This window comes from Podarcis melisellensis (assembly GCF_964234715.1).
Source record: "Podarcis melisellensis genome assembly, chromosome: 3".
NCBI classification, from domain to species: domain Eukaryota; kingdom Metazoa; phylum Chordata; class Lepidosauria; order Squamata; family Lacertidae; genus Podarcis; species Podarcis melisellensis.
Window position 1 is genome coordinate 82,150,414 of NC_138530.1, and position 16,551 is coordinate 82,166,964.

At 37.9% G+C, this 16,551-nt stretch overlaps 1 protein-coding gene across 6 annotated transcripts in view; it reads left to right on the plus strand.

The window, feature by feature from the left end:
• The window catches only part of PHIP (PHIP subunit of CUL4-Ring ligase complex), a 62,661-nt gene extending 47,270 nt beyond the window's left edge, over positions 1-15,391 (plus strand). For 3 of the 6 annotated variants that reach the window (XM_081904789.1, XM_081904792.1, XM_081904790.1), the window contains 14 exons: positions 451-533; positions 1,845-1,956; positions 2,157-2,269; positions 4,245-4,400; positions 5,080-5,200; positions 6,297-6,422; positions 7,572-7,644; positions 8,843-8,893; positions 9,247-9,396; positions 9,787-9,939; positions 10,532-10,695; positions 11,382-11,641; positions 12,760-12,921; positions 13,249-15,391. In XM_081904789.1, the coding sequence (XP_081760915.1) occupies positions 451-533; positions 1,845-1,956; positions 2,157-2,269; positions 4,245-4,400; positions 5,080-5,200; positions 6,297-6,422; positions 7,572-7,644; positions 8,843-8,893; positions 9,247-9,396; positions 9,787-9,939; positions 10,532-10,695; positions 11,382-11,641; positions 12,760-12,921; positions 13,249-13,928 (2,404 nt within the window). In that variant the 3' untranslated portion in view covers positions 13,929-15,391. The remainder of the gene's footprint in view (positions 1-450; positions 534-1,844; positions 1,957-2,156; positions 2,270-4,244; positions 4,401-5,079; positions 5,201-6,296; positions 6,423-7,571; positions 7,645-8,842; positions 8,894-9,246; positions 9,397-9,786; positions 9,940-10,531; positions 10,696-11,381; positions 11,642-12,759; positions 12,922-13,248) is intronic. The other 3 variants (XM_081904791.1, XM_081904793.1, XM_081904794.1) reach the window with 3 other exon arrangements.
• The last annotated feature ends 1,160 nt before the right edge of the window (positions 15,392-16,551 follow it).

Below are 16,551 nucleotides of genomic sequence, written 5' to 3' on the forward strand. Positions count from 1 at the left end.
GTTGTAATATTTGTGGCTAAATAAGTGTTTGTAATATGCTCGCAGTGGATCTAAATTAAAAGGTCCTTATAAAATGAAGCTTAAAAGGGCTTCCTAAGTAACTTTCAAATATTCATCGCTTTGAGCTTCTGAAAGAAATTCATTCTTCCCTTTCTTTTACCTGTTGAAAATAGAAGTCAAGAGAAGATAAGAGAGCAGTAATGGGCTATACTTCTGTGTGCACGCCTTCATTTTAACCAGCCCCCCCCCCACTTCCCAGCAATTCAGTGTTAATTTGGTCTTCTACCAAACTTCTACTTTATCCCTTAAAGGGGGGGGGACGACGACACTGAAGTTCTTCTACAAAGTCTACTAAATCTTTACTTGGCATTGATATGTTCTCAAATACTTTTAGCTATGAAATAACAATCACCTTTCTCAATATTTTTGTTTTATTTTGGTTATATCCAGGTATCATGACATGCCAGATGTTATCGATTTCCTAGTCTTAAGGCAGCAGTTTGATGATGCAAAACACAGACGCTGGAACATAGGTACGTACCTTTAATCCAATCACGGTATCAGTAATTTTGGGAGGTGTTAATTATAATTCTGAGCATTAAATATAAATATGGATTATTTACTCAAACCTGCTAAGTTTTCTGCTTTGAACTAGAGATACCAGACTTAATGTATTTTCCCAATTTTGCGTTTACTTTTTTAAGGAAGGTAAAAGCTGAGCTGACTAGGTCAACGCAGAAAACTGTGGCAACATGGCTTTTATCCAGCTAATTAAAGGCCTGCAAAGCCTGAGCTCCTTGATTAAGAACAGAAGTCCTTTCAACCAAGATCTCAGATTTTTGGGTGGATGAGTGAAACAGGAAGCCATATAGATTCACGTTAAAACAAGTTGCCTCACCTGAATTTTAGAAGCAACAATAATTGAAAGCAATTATTAAAGCAGAAAATTTTAAAAATTCGTTTCTATACTATACAGTTGACCATAGGATTATGATAAATCTTGACAATACTTTTATTTCTTGACAATACTAATGAATATTAGTATTGATTAGTAATACTAACATAGATAACATTCAAAATCAATATTACTTTTGCAATACAGTTGGGTATGAAAAACTAAAAAAAACAACAACCCTGAAGAGAATTTAAACATTTTTGTTTTAGTATATTTTTAGGAGTATGTTCTGAATGAATAAGCTATTGTCTGCCTTGTCTTCTCCTGTAATCATAAGTCAAAAAACGGGATTTCAGGGCCCATCTTTTATCCCTGGACCAACAGTGTCTGCTGAACAGATACTGATCACATACAGGGGAGAGAGGACTGAATGGAGAGGAGTCAGCCCTCGCCCTCTAAGCCTGGTGAACAGAGCTGGTTAAAGCCCACATGCAGGATGCAGATCTGTATTTGAACTGTTCATGTCTCGTATGTTGAGAAAATGAATGCTGTAGTAGGAGGAAGGAATATGGGCCAAATTTATGGCCGCCTTCTTTATATCTGGAAACAGACTGCTTCTGTCATACAGTCTCAACATGAGTTTAGAGGATGTGACACAGACCTCTTTAATAACAAAAGAGCCTCTGTGGCATCTTACCTTTGGGAGTATTTTGCAGCCCGCTGAAATGAATCTTCCTTTGTCAAGCTTATCTGGTTGTAATGGTGTCATTAGAGAGCTGAAGCTTTATGCAGTCCTGCTAATGGAAAGTTGTCAGGGTGTTGCATCTTCTTGTTTGTTCAATAGTTGGCAAAAGCTACCTCTAATAATACTGGTCATGATTATAAGAAACGGTTAAGATACAGTTCTATTCCTTCTGGAGTAAAGACGTGACTTTGTATTCTTGTCCAGGTGATCGATTTAGATCAGTAATTGATGATGCTTGGTGGTTTGGAACAATAGAAAGCCAAGAACCTCTTCAGCCTGATTATCCTGACAGCTTGTTTCAGTGCTACAATGTCTGGTTAGTAGCTTTTACTTTATACATGGGGTTTTATTTTTCTCTTTTTGTTTTTAACCTCATGTGTGTTTAATCATTAGCTGGTACGTTTTCTACCTGCATTTTGTTGAAAATATTTCTGGGGTAAAGTGTTGATCATCTACATATTCAGATAAGTAATAGTAACATTAACTTGATTGCAATTTTCTCTCTCTCTCTTGAAGTTGGGACAATGGAGATGCTGAGAAAATGAGTCCTTGGGATATGGAGCCTATACCAAACAATGGTATGTGTCTACTTTCCCCTAGATGTACAGAAAGGAGACAGAACTTACTATGTACGTATGTGATGAACTATAAAGAAGTTACGCTGATTATGCTATAAAAGAAGGGAAAACGAATCAATTTCTTTATTACATTAATAAAATGTCTGTGAACTAACTAGTTACCTGTTTTAAGAAAATTGAACATTGCATTTTGGTTGCCTGGTTTTCAGAAATTGATACAAAATGTTGTTGTTAAACTACTTGGAAGCAAACATTTTGCAAAGACTCCAAAACTTGTCCTTCTATTGCATTGCTGGGGTCAATTCCCAAGGCCAGAGTTCATAACACTGCTGGATTCACTGTAATTCACTGGATTCACCCTGCTTTGTTAAGTTCAACAGATATTGATATATAAATTGTTTAAGTTTAACACTTTAGGAGTATTATGATGATTGTTCCTACTCATGAGTGGTAAAGTGGAAGAATGAAGACTCTCCCAATTAATTTGTTTATGTAGGTCAGGTGTGGGAACCTCTGGCCCTTCAAATGTTGCTGAACTACAGCTCACATTAACGTTAGACATTGGCCATGGTTGCTTTGGCTGATGTGAGCTGTAGTTAAATGCTTGGAGGGCCAAAAATCCCCCACTTTGGTGTTGGTGATCACTTGAAATACAGCTGTATGGAGACAGCGGCACTTGGCAAACTATTTGGGTCCCCAACCCTCCAGAGCTGATTGGATAAGAGCTGCAAGGGAGACGGGGATTCCTTCCTGTTCCACTGATGGAAATCTGTCTGCTCAGCAACGCTTTTGGATACAACTTTCAGTCAGTCACTGTATTTGTATTCTGTTCTTCTATATAAGTACACCCAAAAGCAATTCACAGAAAAGTATGAAAAACAAAGGGAAATTGTAAGTAACCTGGAACTGGTCTGTGACCGTAATAATAAAATTCTACTCTATTCTAAATAAACACCAGCAATACATTGTTATACATGTCATTTCCTATAAAATACAAATAACATTAAAATACTTAATTTAAAGAATCTCCATCAATGTAAACAATTCACAATTCATTACGAACAGGAAGAGAGAAAAGGCAAGAGGCAAGAAGTGCTAGTCACCTCATCAACAGAGCAACTAAATAACTTTCTGCCTTGCTTCCAACCTTGGAGCTTGGAGAAGGGGCAGGAATCACTATGCAACTCCTAGAATGTACCCATCTCCATAGCTCCAAAGGTGGAAGGAATGCTGATCACTTGCCATGTTGACTGCAGTGAGAAGAAAAGTAGAAACTTCATAAACCGCTTGCTATATGGAACAGCCTCTACTTTTATAAAGAAAAGCTTTGACTATTAAATGTTGGAATTGTCAAGGTTACAAAGTGGTTTAGTGGTTTACAAAATGATTTAGTGTACCCTAGTGCTAGGAGAGACATAATTTCCCCTAACCATAAGTTTCCTTTGCGCCTTCTAACATTATTCTTCAAACTTAGCTACTTAAGATTCTAATTTTAGTTGGGTCTCATTTTAGCTCTTCCTTAGAAATCCTAAATGCTCAATGCCAGACTCCAGACTGGTTAACAAGAATGTTTATCATTATATTTGTGTGACGTGGAGATGAATTCATTTACATGCTGACCTCAATCAAGAAGATTTGCAATACTGTAAAAGTAATTAGATATATTAAAAATGTAAATGTGTAGCTCAAATGTATATAGCCTTTCATCCATCTAACTCAGTCCAACCCCTTAAGGATAGATTGTTTCATTTCATTCTTTAAACAAAAAAAATCCTAGCTAGCTATGACTCTGTATAAGCATGTTAATAATGGAAGATGCTCTGTAATGCAGAAATAAATATTTGTTTTTCTTCCAAATGCATTTATAATATTTCACAATCAGTTAGTTGCTCTTAAAAACAATAGTGGGGTGTGAATTGTTTATACCATTGTGTTTTGTTTTGTTTTTTAAAAAAATAGGTATGCAATTTCTTAAGTTGCAAGGATAATTATATCAGCTATTATGTTCATTTTGTGTCTCTTTCAGCTGTGTTTCCAGAGGAGCTTGGAACTAGTGTTCCTTTAACTAATATTGAAAGCAGATCATTAATCTACAAGCCTTTGGAAGGAGAGTGGGGTTCAAGGACTCGTGATGATGAGTGTGAAAGAATAATTTCAGGGATAAACCAGCTGATGACTTTAGGTAATGTTTAATGTGAAAGAAGAGGGGGAAAGTGTTTGTTTTATCATTTCTATCCATTAAGATAGTCTCACATTCCTGCATATTTTAAATTTGGCCTTCTGTATTAAAATTCTTCTCAAAACACATACTGAAATTCAAGTTTTTCAGTCCACTTCATCTGTGGCAATCATTTCTATGCCGGAAAATGGCATGCATGAGATGGACTTTGGAGAAAATATTTTTGTGTGTGTTGGTCATAGAATACAAATATTCAGTACCTTACAAGTAAAAAAAAAGTCACTTCTACTTCACATTCTTATTGAAAGACTTGTAGAATTCCTTCTTTAGCTAGGCACTCTCTCACTCAAATTACCGTATTTTTCGCTCTATAAGAGCACCAGACCACAAGACGCACCTAGTTTTTGGAGGAGGAAAACAAGAAAAAAAATATTCTGAATCTCAGAAGCCAGAACAGCAAGAGGGATCGCTGCGCAATGAAAGCAGCAGTCCCTCTTGCTGTTCTGGCTTCTGGGATAGCTGCGCAGCCAGCATTCGCTCCATAAGATGCACACACATTTCCCCTTAGTTTTTAGAAGGGAAAAAGTGAGTCTTATAGAGCAAAAAATACGGTACTGCTGCACATTAAGAAAATTGCTTCCCTATCACTAATGTAGTAATGACATCTTTGTTTTGTGTTTAGATATTGCTTCTGCTTTTGTGGCTCCTGTGGATTTCCAAGCTTATCCAATGTATTGCACTGTCGTTGCATATCCTACTGATCTTAGTACAATTAAACAGAGGCTGGAAAATAGGTTTTACAGGTTTGTTTTAAGTTTATTTTATTGTTGGTGTTTCCAAAAATGTTTGTGATTTTATATATGTTAGGGTAATTTCCTGGGCAGCTTTTGCTTCTAGCTGAGCTGTGTACAGCACAGATCAATTACTGTGATGTACAATGAAATGTCAAACTGTTGTATAAGACTTTCTTGTCCTATGGTTAAATCTTGCAATGCCCCAGCCCACTGTACCTTGATGTGGATTGCCTCTTGTCTAAAGGAAATCCTAAATGGCTTATGGGTCCCTTCTTTTCTTAACTGTTTTTCTAACTGAGCAAGTACTTACGTTAAAGCTGCTGTTCCTCTTGGAACTGCTTAAAAGGAAGCCTACAGGAGGTATTTTTGATTATAAGATCATAATTTTATCTCTTTTAGCCTCCTGTCATAACCCAAGGAACCAGAACCAACCAACACAGTATTCTGTGATTTCTTTTCTCTAGGCCAGCTGCACTGTTTTCTGGTCCATTTCTGGGACTAATTCAGAGTGTTGGCATTGATCTTTAAAACTCTTTATGGCTTGGACCCAGGATAATTGTAGGGCTGCCTTATGCCAGATATACGTACCTATACATTTGCAGTGGAGGGCCTGCCGTGAGTGCTGCCGCCATCTGAGATAAGGTGGGCAGCTACCAGAGCGAAGGCTCTCTCAGTGGTGGTGCCCCAGTTATGGAAGACCTGTCCCCAATTTGATCTATTAAAATCTAAATATGTAATGGCTCCACCTAGTGGTCAAAAGCAGGAAGTAGGTAGGTCCCATAATTCAGTTTGTTCCTGCCTTGACTGAAGCAGTCATGTATTAAGGTCTCATTTTTTTCTTCTTGTCAGGATGGTTTTATATTTCTGACAATTTGTCCATATTATTAATTTAGCCCTACTTTGAGAAATGTGTATCCCGAAAATTGTTCCAGAAGCGACCCTCTAGGAGATTTTGGGGATGTGGGAGGGTCAGAGAGGAAGGGTTATCAGAAGTTTGCTTGTACAATACTGAACATCACTCTTCGTTTCCAGGTCTTTACATATTTTGAACAAAATTTCAAAACTTATTTTTTTCTGTGATATGCATGTGTTCTTTATTTCAAAGGCGACTTTCTTCACTTATGTGGGAAGTTCGGTATATCGAATATAATACACAGACGTTCAATGAACCAGGAAGTCCCATAGTTAAATCTGCCAAATTTGTCACAGATCTGCTGCTGCACTTCATAAAGTAAGCTAATGAACAGACTCACAGTGCATATTGTGGAAATAGCATAAACCAGAGGAATTCTTTACATGCTTTTAATCTATAGTGAATGTTATTTATGTTTACAATGGGTAAGAGTGAACTATTAATTGTTATTGTGAATAAGAGAATTCATTTTTTTAGCAATTACCACTCTTCCAGAAACAACTTTATCCATGGAAGTAGTGTGTTGTAAATTCCTTTGTGGACTCATTTAACCTTGTTTTCATTACTGGAAGGCAAGGAATTGGGAATACAGTACAATTGCATCTTACGCGTGATTAATTTGTGTGATATCAACTTTGTGTGGTTGAAAGCTGTGTAGTTGAAATCCTGAAAATTAATTGCTGAAAGCTTAGAAGCTGCTTGTGCGTAGGGTTTTCCTGTTTTGTTTTGTTTTTGAGTAGAAGTGGCTTTGGATAGAGAGGCAGGAAAAATATAATCTGAGAAAGATACAAAGAAAGACAATGCTTTATACTAGGCATATTCTTTTACATGTTTAGAGGAGAGAACATTGTTAGTTGACATTACCATTTAAACAGTAGGAAGGTTTAAAATCTTCCTAATGTTGGGCAGTATTCCATGCTCCCATTCTGCTAGCGCAAAAGCCTTGTGATAGCAGAATGGAACTTTCTCTCCTCTGCGCTGCAGCTCCATGCACACCCTCAAAATCAGCTCTGGAGAGTTGAGGAAACTTCTTCCGAAGATTGGGGAGAGGAGAGGGAATGGAAGCATTGCACCAGGGAACTCTTCTGGCATTACTTTGGCTATAATCCAATAACATGAAACAATACAATTCTGTACTGTATAGACATTTAGATCCTGATTTGGTTTTCCATGAGCGTAAGGGTTCCTTCCATTAATAGAAGGGACTCTAATCCAATGGAGGTTCCCACTGGTGGAAGGGAGAGGGAAAACTATCTTCAGTTCCACCTCCAGCCTGTCTCCTAGACCTAGGCTACTCTAGTGGGTCACCCAGTGAGCAAGGAGCTGCAGTGGAAAAAAAGAATCAGCCAAAATTGCTTCCTCCCACCAGCGAGTATCCTGTAACTGGATTTCTGCTCAGGATCCAAGTTACTCTGTGCATCTGTGGCTGCAAATAAGCTTATTAATGCAAAGTGTTTTATTGAACAGAGATCAGGCTTGTTATGACATAATCCCACTGTATAATGCCATGAAGAAAAAAGTCCTGTCTGATTCAGAGGAGGTAAGCTAACTCAATATGTCATGCATTTCTTTAGAAAGTAGTTACATATATTATTTAAAATATTTTTTTGCCCAAATTTAGCTTTCAGAGAGGGGTTCTGCAATGAGAATCAAATTCCTTCTAGTTCAAGCTCCTCATGTTCTTTACAGGAAGGGTGGTTTTTAGTCCCTAATTTATTTGAAGTAATATTTATGTGCTTTATTCATTGCAACAACAATTTACTTGTTATGTGAATTATGAGTGAACATTATTTCTACATACAAGCTCCATGAAAGTCTATGCATCACACACATGTACACACCTCTGTCCCCAAATATAATGCAATTCTAGTAATATCAAGTATTTAAGCCTTAAGCATTCTGTATGCAGACAATTTCATTGCAGGTGTGTAGCTTCTTCAGAATCCCTGTCCTTAGAGCCACTGCTGTTGTTTTGATGATATGCTGGTACAAAGCTATATACTTCTGCCAGCTCTCTCACATCCAGAGCATAGTGTGCAACATAAAACCCAGTTGACTGTGTCCATAGAGTGCATTTTTGGATAAAAGTTGGATTCTAGTTTACAAAGAATACCTGTGTAGCTCAAGCTAGGAAGATAAATTATTGTCTCGTTAATGTTCTTTATGTTAGTATAAGAAAATGTTAATCAGATCCATAAAGTCTGATGTAATGTAATTTAAAACTGTCCGTGTGTGTGTGTGTGTGTGTGTGTGTGTGTTTTAAACAGTCACTATTTTAAAATTTGAGATTCTGGAAAATGCATATCTATCTCAATACGAGCGTCAAATGCATATCTATCTCAATACGAGCGTCAAATGCATATCTATCTCAATACGAGCGTCATAGGGTACTCCTTGTATATAATAAAGTTTGTGCTTATTACCCCTCCCCCCCCCCCCGGAGTGGCTCTAGTAATAACTTTACAGGTATTTGTGGGCCTTGTATCACACACTGAACTTCATGGAGGCAAGGAAACGACTGGAAGACTGGAACTAGTAACAGCAGTAACAAGCATAGGCAGTGCCTGTGGCTGCTGTTTACAAATGCTGGCTTCTTAAAGTGTAAAAATATTTTCAGACTTACAGGTTCTTAATAGAAAGGAAGTAGAAGTAAATAAATATGTAGTAGTACCAAAGTTAAGTATATTTCAAATGCTTAGTATTTCTGCATCATGTGATGAATATTTTATTGCCCAAAGGAAGAAGAGAAAGACATTAACATGCCAGGCACTTCTACTAGAAAGAGGAAGGTAATATTTGTTTTACATCACTGATTTCTGCTTTGGTTAAATAAGGCCTCTTTGATTATGTGTATCTTATGTTTAATATTACTGATTATTTCAATAAATGTTGAAACTATTGATTTTCCAAATGGTGGGTGCCACCATCAGCCCATGGCTTCCTTCTCCTGATTTTTACCAGATAGATATTAAAAATTGACTGGGTTCAATTCAAGTAACAGTGCAAGGCCTCAAAATTTGAGAGAGGTCACAGAATATTTTTTTCCCTTCAGCATTTTCCCCCAAGGGGATAATCAGTTTTCTCATTAATTTGCAAGAACAGCTACTTATTTGATAAGCCGTATTCAATATTGCTGTTCCAGGATCATCAGCCCAAGCGGAGGTTACGTAATAGAGCTCAATCATATGATATTCAGGCTTGGAAGAGGCAGTGCCAGGAATTGCTGAATCTAATTTTTCAGTGTGAGGATTCTGAACCTTTTCGCCAACCAGTGGATCTTCTTGAATATCCAGTGAGTATTTTGAAAATATGATGATGTTCTTCTGAAACATTCACCTTAGAAAACTGAAGTGGAAGAATAATGATAAACATTTTATTAAGTAAAAGACAATGATGTTGAGTTTTCAGCAAAATATTATTCTCTGTTTCTCTTATAGGTGTGGTTGTATTTGGTATTTCATGCATTCTGTTTTTTGAGGCTGTTCATCTGCTATACATCTGATTTGTGGTACATTCAGAAATTTTAGGCCTTTTTCCATTGGGGGATTTTGCTTAAAAGACAGTATAAGATTTGTGGTTTTTCATACAGGCTTATGCAGTTATTTTCTGCTTTTTCAGTAATTAGTAATATAACATTAGATTGTTGAAATCAGTTCATTAATGTTTCTAAACATTTCTAAAGGATTACAGAGACATCATTGATACGCCAATGGATTTTGCCACAGTTCGGGAAACACTAGAAGCAGGGAACTATGAATCGCCAATGGAATTGTGTAAAGATGTGAGGCTAATCTTCAGCAACTCCAAAGTGTATACACCGTGCAAAAGATCAAGAGTATGGCTTTGCAATTTATTTCTAGATGTGTACTGATGTTCTTTAAATGTTGTGTTTGTTGCTAGAGAAGTGGAATGTGTGATTGATTTTAATATGGACAACAAAACACATCTCAGACTATATTTAAAGATTTTGTTGGTGTTACCTGAAATAATACCTTATTTTGGGTCTTGTGTCTGTTCATGGATAATCCTGATACAATTCAGTGGATCCTTATTCCCCTCTGTCTACCTTTTTTCCCTGCACTTCGCCATGCAGACAAGCAATGTGATGGGAAGGAACAATAGTGTAGATGTGAAGTCTGTGGCCCCTCTCCTGTCCTCATCCAGTGTTCCCTCTATCCGTGTTGGCTGCTTACATTCTGACCAAAAGCACCTGTGGAGAGTACAAGGCTGGGTGAAGAACTGTGCACATTCCTTCTAATGTTCCCATTGCGGTGCATGGGAAACAGAGAATGTGATGCTGTGGAGCCTTATGGGCATCTTCTGTGCAGTTGATCTTGCTTCATGTGTCTACTACGGGCAGAAATTAAAATGTGAGACAAACTCTTCAATTTTTTTGTCATATTAATACACTTTAATATTTTTAATAGATTTACAGCATGAGCCTGCGCCTGTCTGCCTTCTTTGAAGAACACATTAGTTCCATCTTATCAGATTACAAATCAGCCTTGCGTTTTCATAAAAGAAGCACAATTAAAAAGATAAGGAAGAAAAGAAGCAGAAGCAGTTCCCTTTCTAGTAGTGTTGCATCAAGGTATGATAGAGTTCTTCTTTCTTTGAAGTGCAATATTTGAATGTTTTACATTGGTGTGGCAGCACTTGTGGCTTCCTTTTATTAATATTTTACACTGCATAAAAAGATATTTCCTAGCTTACTCCCATGAACAGGCCCAAGGCTAGCTTTGATTCTTCCAGTCCACTTGTCCAAGCTGCCACTATCATACATGAGGCCAGTAAACTCTAACCATAAGGGGATACTTGCAGACCAGTACTTAAGCTGGGGTTAAAACTTAAAGCCAACTAAAAAGATACTTAAAAACCTAGACATTAAAAAGGTCTTAGCTTGATAAGCTTTAGACATCAGACTCATTGGCTAATGGAGAACATTCTAGAGTCAGAGAACCACAACATACAATGCCTTTTCCCAGTTTGCCACCCACCTAATTTTCAGCTGCAGAAGCAATCAATTTCTACTGAGAATTCTAAGACCTGGGCAGGTTCATGTGGGATCCTTGGATACCTGTGGCCCTAGCCATTTAGGCCTTTAAAGGTTACAATCAGCATTTGAATTGCTGAAGAGGCATTGAGAGAGATGTATGTGGGTGAATTGGCCCACATAAAGACTGGCTCATGGATGAAATTAGTTGATAACCAGGGCCTATTGCTATTGCTTTACGCTATAAAATAGCATGAGTTGTCAGACTTGTCATCTGATTGTAGTCCGGACAGGAAACGAAAAATAATAAAACCACAGCTGAAAGCTGAACCCCCTGCTACACCTTTGCCCTCTGCACCATCACGTTCAACATCCCTGAGAAACACTGCTGCTCAGATGAATGGAAAAGCAGATGTGGCTTTGGTCCGAACAAGGAGTACAAGGGCAGTAGCAGAAATGGCTGTTAATGAACAACCATCTACTTCTTCAGGAGGAAAGCCTACAACTGTGAAACCTAGTGCTACTGTTACATCAGGTAAATCAGGTGGGTAAACTTATTAATAAGTGGCACAGATCTGGAACCTAAAATATAATGGCTTCCACTGCAGATGCAACATCACATTTATATGTTTATATTCAGATTAGGAAGATTAGGAATGCAATCCTAAATGGAGTGGGGTTGGGGGTGCAAAGGGGCAATTTTACTGCCACTTCCAAAGGCCTGCTAACGGGGAGGGGGTGGGGGGGCAACTTGCCTTTTCCCCTTCACAATGTAAAATTTTCATTCCTGACTCCTTTCCCATTGCAGATTCCAATGGAGGCAAATTTAGTTAAGTCAGCTGCAGGCTTGTTTTAGAGAGAGGGCTTGATTCCAGCACTTCTCTAATGAATGTAGGGGCTTTGGATACTACCCACCCCCAATACAGAGAGCCACGTCTCCTTCCAGACCCCATGCATTCAGCAGATTTGGGGGTTGTGTAAATCATGGAAGTACCGTATTTTTCGTCCCATAGGACTCTCCATCCCATAGGACGCAAGGACGCACCTAGTTTTTGGGGGAGGGAATTAAAGGAAAAAAATCCCCACACTGCGGATGTCTGCCCGGCGCGAGGGGCGCTCTGCTTCAGGGCGCCCTGTGCGCCGGGCGGCAGGCTGCTACCTGCAGCGTGGGGAGCCCTGCTGGAGTTCCCACAGGGCTCCCCACACTGCGGATGTCTGCCCGCGCGAGGGGCGCTCTGCTTTAGGGCGCGCCGGGCGGCAGGCTGCTATACGCAGCCTAGGGAGCCCTGCGGGCACTCCCGTGGGCTCCCCAGGCTTGCTGATAACTTCCTGAAGCCTGGAGAGCGAGAGGGGTCGGTGCGCACCGACCCCTCTTGCTCTCCAAGCTTCAGCGAAAGCCTGTATTCGCCCCATAGGACGCACACAGGTTTCCCCTTCATTTTTGGAGGGGGAAAAGTGTGTCCTATAGGGCGAAAAATACGGTATAGAAAACCATAGACTGAGGATAAATGAGTGAAATAATCTTAAATAGAGCCCTTCAACAATGTTTTGTTGAAAATATATTTCAGTAGAAATAAGGTATGTATTTATTTGACCAACAAATACATAGTAATTGAAAATCTTGTTTAAAACTTAACTCTTGCTCTCTCTGTTGTCTCCCAGTATTAGAGGATTCCACCAAACATTCCAAGAACCAGAATATTTTATCAGTCCATAATCAAACCAATTCTACTCATAACACTAGGAATAATACTGCAAGAGAAAATGTGGAGAAGGATAAACAAATTAAACGTAAACCAAAATCTTCCACTCTTAGCCCACAAGGTAAGTTTCTTATATTTTTAAATGTTGGTTATTATGGAATATATAATAACTGGCGCTGCAGTTTTAGATTAAAAGTAATTCCCACCAAGTAATCACTAAGTAATTTATAAGGCAAGTTTTTAGCTTATCAGTTTACAGCCCTGATTAATACTAGAAAATTTTATGGTATTTTTGGTGTGTTTAATTATTCAGATGAGTCTAATTTGTATGCAACTAAATTGAGGCCTGATTGGTCCCAAACTTAGGATTGCTCTGCACTTAATTTTTTATTTGTTTGCAAAGGAGATGGGTAATGCAAGTCACTGACATGTTACTCTGTCTTTATAGCAGATTGCAAGAATAATGTCATGGCTTTGGCATCAGGAAGCATCCAGGTAAATGGACATGGGGGACAGTCTTCAAAGCCTATGTTTAAGAGGGGTCCTGGACGGAAACCCAAGATTGAAACAAACAACAATAGTTGTGAAGTGGTGCACAAGAAAAGAGGGAGGAAACCAAAAAGCCTATTACTTGCTCAGCAAAAGAATTTAGGGCAGAACACAATCCAGACTACTAAAGACTTAACAACAACAACAACAACAGCAACAACAGCAACAACAGAGGAAGCATCCGTTTCCACTGCATGCAATTCTCTCTCTGAAAATAATGTGAAGGAAGACTTGTTGCAAAGAAAAGGGCGTGGAGGCAGAAAGCCTAAAAGAAAGCTAGAGGCACAAGAGCCAGGATTAGAACTTACGTTTTCTGCAGATCCTAAGATTCAGACGAGAAGCAAGAGAAAAAAGACAGATGAACCTATTGAAGAAGAGCATGAAGAACTTAAAGATTCTGAACCCCACATGAGAACTAGAAATCAGGGTAGGAGGACAGCTTTTTACAATGAAGATGACTCGGAGGAGGAGCAAAGACAACTATTGTTTGAAGACACCTCTTTGACTTTTGGGACATCTAGCAGAGGCAGAGTCCGCAAGTTGACTGAAAAAGCAAAGGCTAATCTCATTGGTTGGTAACCAGCATTTAAAAATGCTAATAAACAGGTACAGCTGAGGAAGTGGTAGAACTAAGGATATCTGCTTTCTGCTGCTATTTACAAATGAGAATACGTTCTGATTTGGAAAAAAGTATAGCAAAAACAAACTGAACATTTCTTTGAAAGAAGTATGTATTTTAAACTTTTGCTATTTATTGCCCTCCAAGTAGGTTATACATTTCAAATCACTTTGTTCAGTTGGTATTGAAGATTGTATAAATGGAAATTCTTGATTTGCAGAAATGTTACTGTAATTTTGGACAGTCAGTAACCTCTATTTGATTAAAATTGATAGAATTTTTAATGTAACAGACTGAGAACAGAACTCCTATTTTTGAATGAGCAAGGTACAGTACATTTGTATAGAGTGTAGTATCTGTGTTTTGCAGGATATTAGCAGAGTGTGGCAGTAAATGCCATTGAGAACAAATGCAAAATTCCAAACATTGCTAATAAGATGTTTAATTTCAGTAGTAATTGGGCACACAGCTTTGTACAAACAAACCTAGTGCAGCTTGTTGGTTTATCTAGGTTCAGCCAGAGAGAAAAATCACACTATGTAGATATATATATCCACATTGGAAAAAGTTTGACTAATATGTCTAATTTTTCAGACCTTCATTCTCGTATCAATCAAATCTCTGTTTATTGTGCCAAAGACTGAAAACCGGTGCAGTAGAAAAGTTTTTAGTGTCAGTGCAGCATACATTTTCCAATTATGCTTATGAATCTATGTTCTAAATATACACTGTTCTGAAAAATTATCTCTACTGGTACTTTGTAGTAAAAACAATTAATGCACTGGTGGGATCCTTAGGCAAAATGTATAATTGGGTTAAAGGATTCAAGGAAACTGCAGGAAAAGTGTGAGATTCTTATGTTTACGATGCAATCAGATTGATTGTTTATACAAATTGTGTTAAAACTGACTAAAATTTTAAAAAAGTGTCTGTGTATGTATATATTATGTACACAAGCACATAAATATATACAATATTACCCAGGAATAATTTTTTTCAGGACTTTTTAGATAATACTAGATAAAATTTTAAAATGTCATACTTTTATTTTAAGGGGAAGATTGGTTATTTTCAATTATTAAAGATAAAAAGGCCAAATCACTTTTTATGCAATCATGTTTTATACAGTGTTCTCATTGCACATTGTTTTTCTGCACTTTTTACAGTGTACTTATCAAGCTGACATAAGTCAATATATACACCCTAAAGGAAAATCCCACTTAATGATTGTGCCTTGTAGTCTATTACTTTGTGCATCTTTAGTAAACTTAAGTTGTCTATTGTAAATGACTATATGACTTAGGGGAATGTATTGCTGTATGTACTGCTATGGAAAAAGAAACAGTTATTTATTTGTTTATGGTACATTTACTTATTTTATACCTTTAAAACAAAGTTTGTATTAAAACAAACTTTAATACAATTTCTATTGTTTGAAAGTATAGTCCAATTTAAAAGAAAACAAAATACATCTTTAAACAGTTGCATGGTACAAAAATGTAACCACACTTTTCATTGAACACTCTTTGGGAGAAGTAAGCCTCAATCTAGAGATGCAGATGTATACATACCTGTTCAAAAGATAATTGGTGCCGGCAGCCCAGCTGCTTCGATGGTAAGGATCGGAATATAACCTCCCATGCTTCCACTGTTGGGGGGGAAATGTTAAAGGGGCTGCTTTTCCACCTCTCCAAACAGATTATTGGCCCTACCATGTTGACAAAACACAGCTAAACCTTCGGTTACATGAATATAATACTGGTAACAACACACACAAAACGTCAGGCTGTTTGTGACTACGTAACTTCTTTTTCAAAAACAACTCAACATGTAATACACAATATCACAAGGTGTAATTCCATAAATCAAGAGAACATATTCTGATAAATTAAAGTCCAATGGATGGTCAGGAGAGACAGTCCATTCAGTTGTAAATTTGGCAAACAGGCAATAACCACGATATGGTATGCTTATCCTGTGGTGTTCCACATCTCACTGCTTTCAGGATTCTAGTGTTCCTTACATGCAGATAGCAGATGGAAAACTTGAAAGCATGGCACAACAAGGATTCCGGGATAATACCTTGTTTCGCCCCATCAGGCTTTGTCAGCCATACATACTCATAACTCTACCTATTATGTTCCATGTTTTCGGCACACAAGAATATGAGTGTGATATTGTATATTACATGTTGCATTGTTTTTGAAAAAGAAGTTACATAGTCACAAACTAGTATTATATTCACGTAACCTAAAGTTTAGCTGTGTTTTGCCAACATGGTAGAGCCGATAATCTGTTTGGAGAGGTGATAAAGCAGCCCCTTTAACATTTTTTCCCCATCAGGGGAAGCCTGGGAGGTTATATTCAGATCCTTACCCTCCAAACAGCTAGGTTAACGGCACCAGTTATCTTATGTTTTGTGTGTGTCTACCATTTTGGCAGCATTGACAGTCTGTGTTAATATGTAGTTTCCGGTCCGGGTTTGAGGACTGCAGGTGGAAGCAACTTCAGGAACTATGTATGCAACACAGCTTTGTATGCAACTTGATACTCAATTCATTAGTGCACATATGTTGCTCGCAG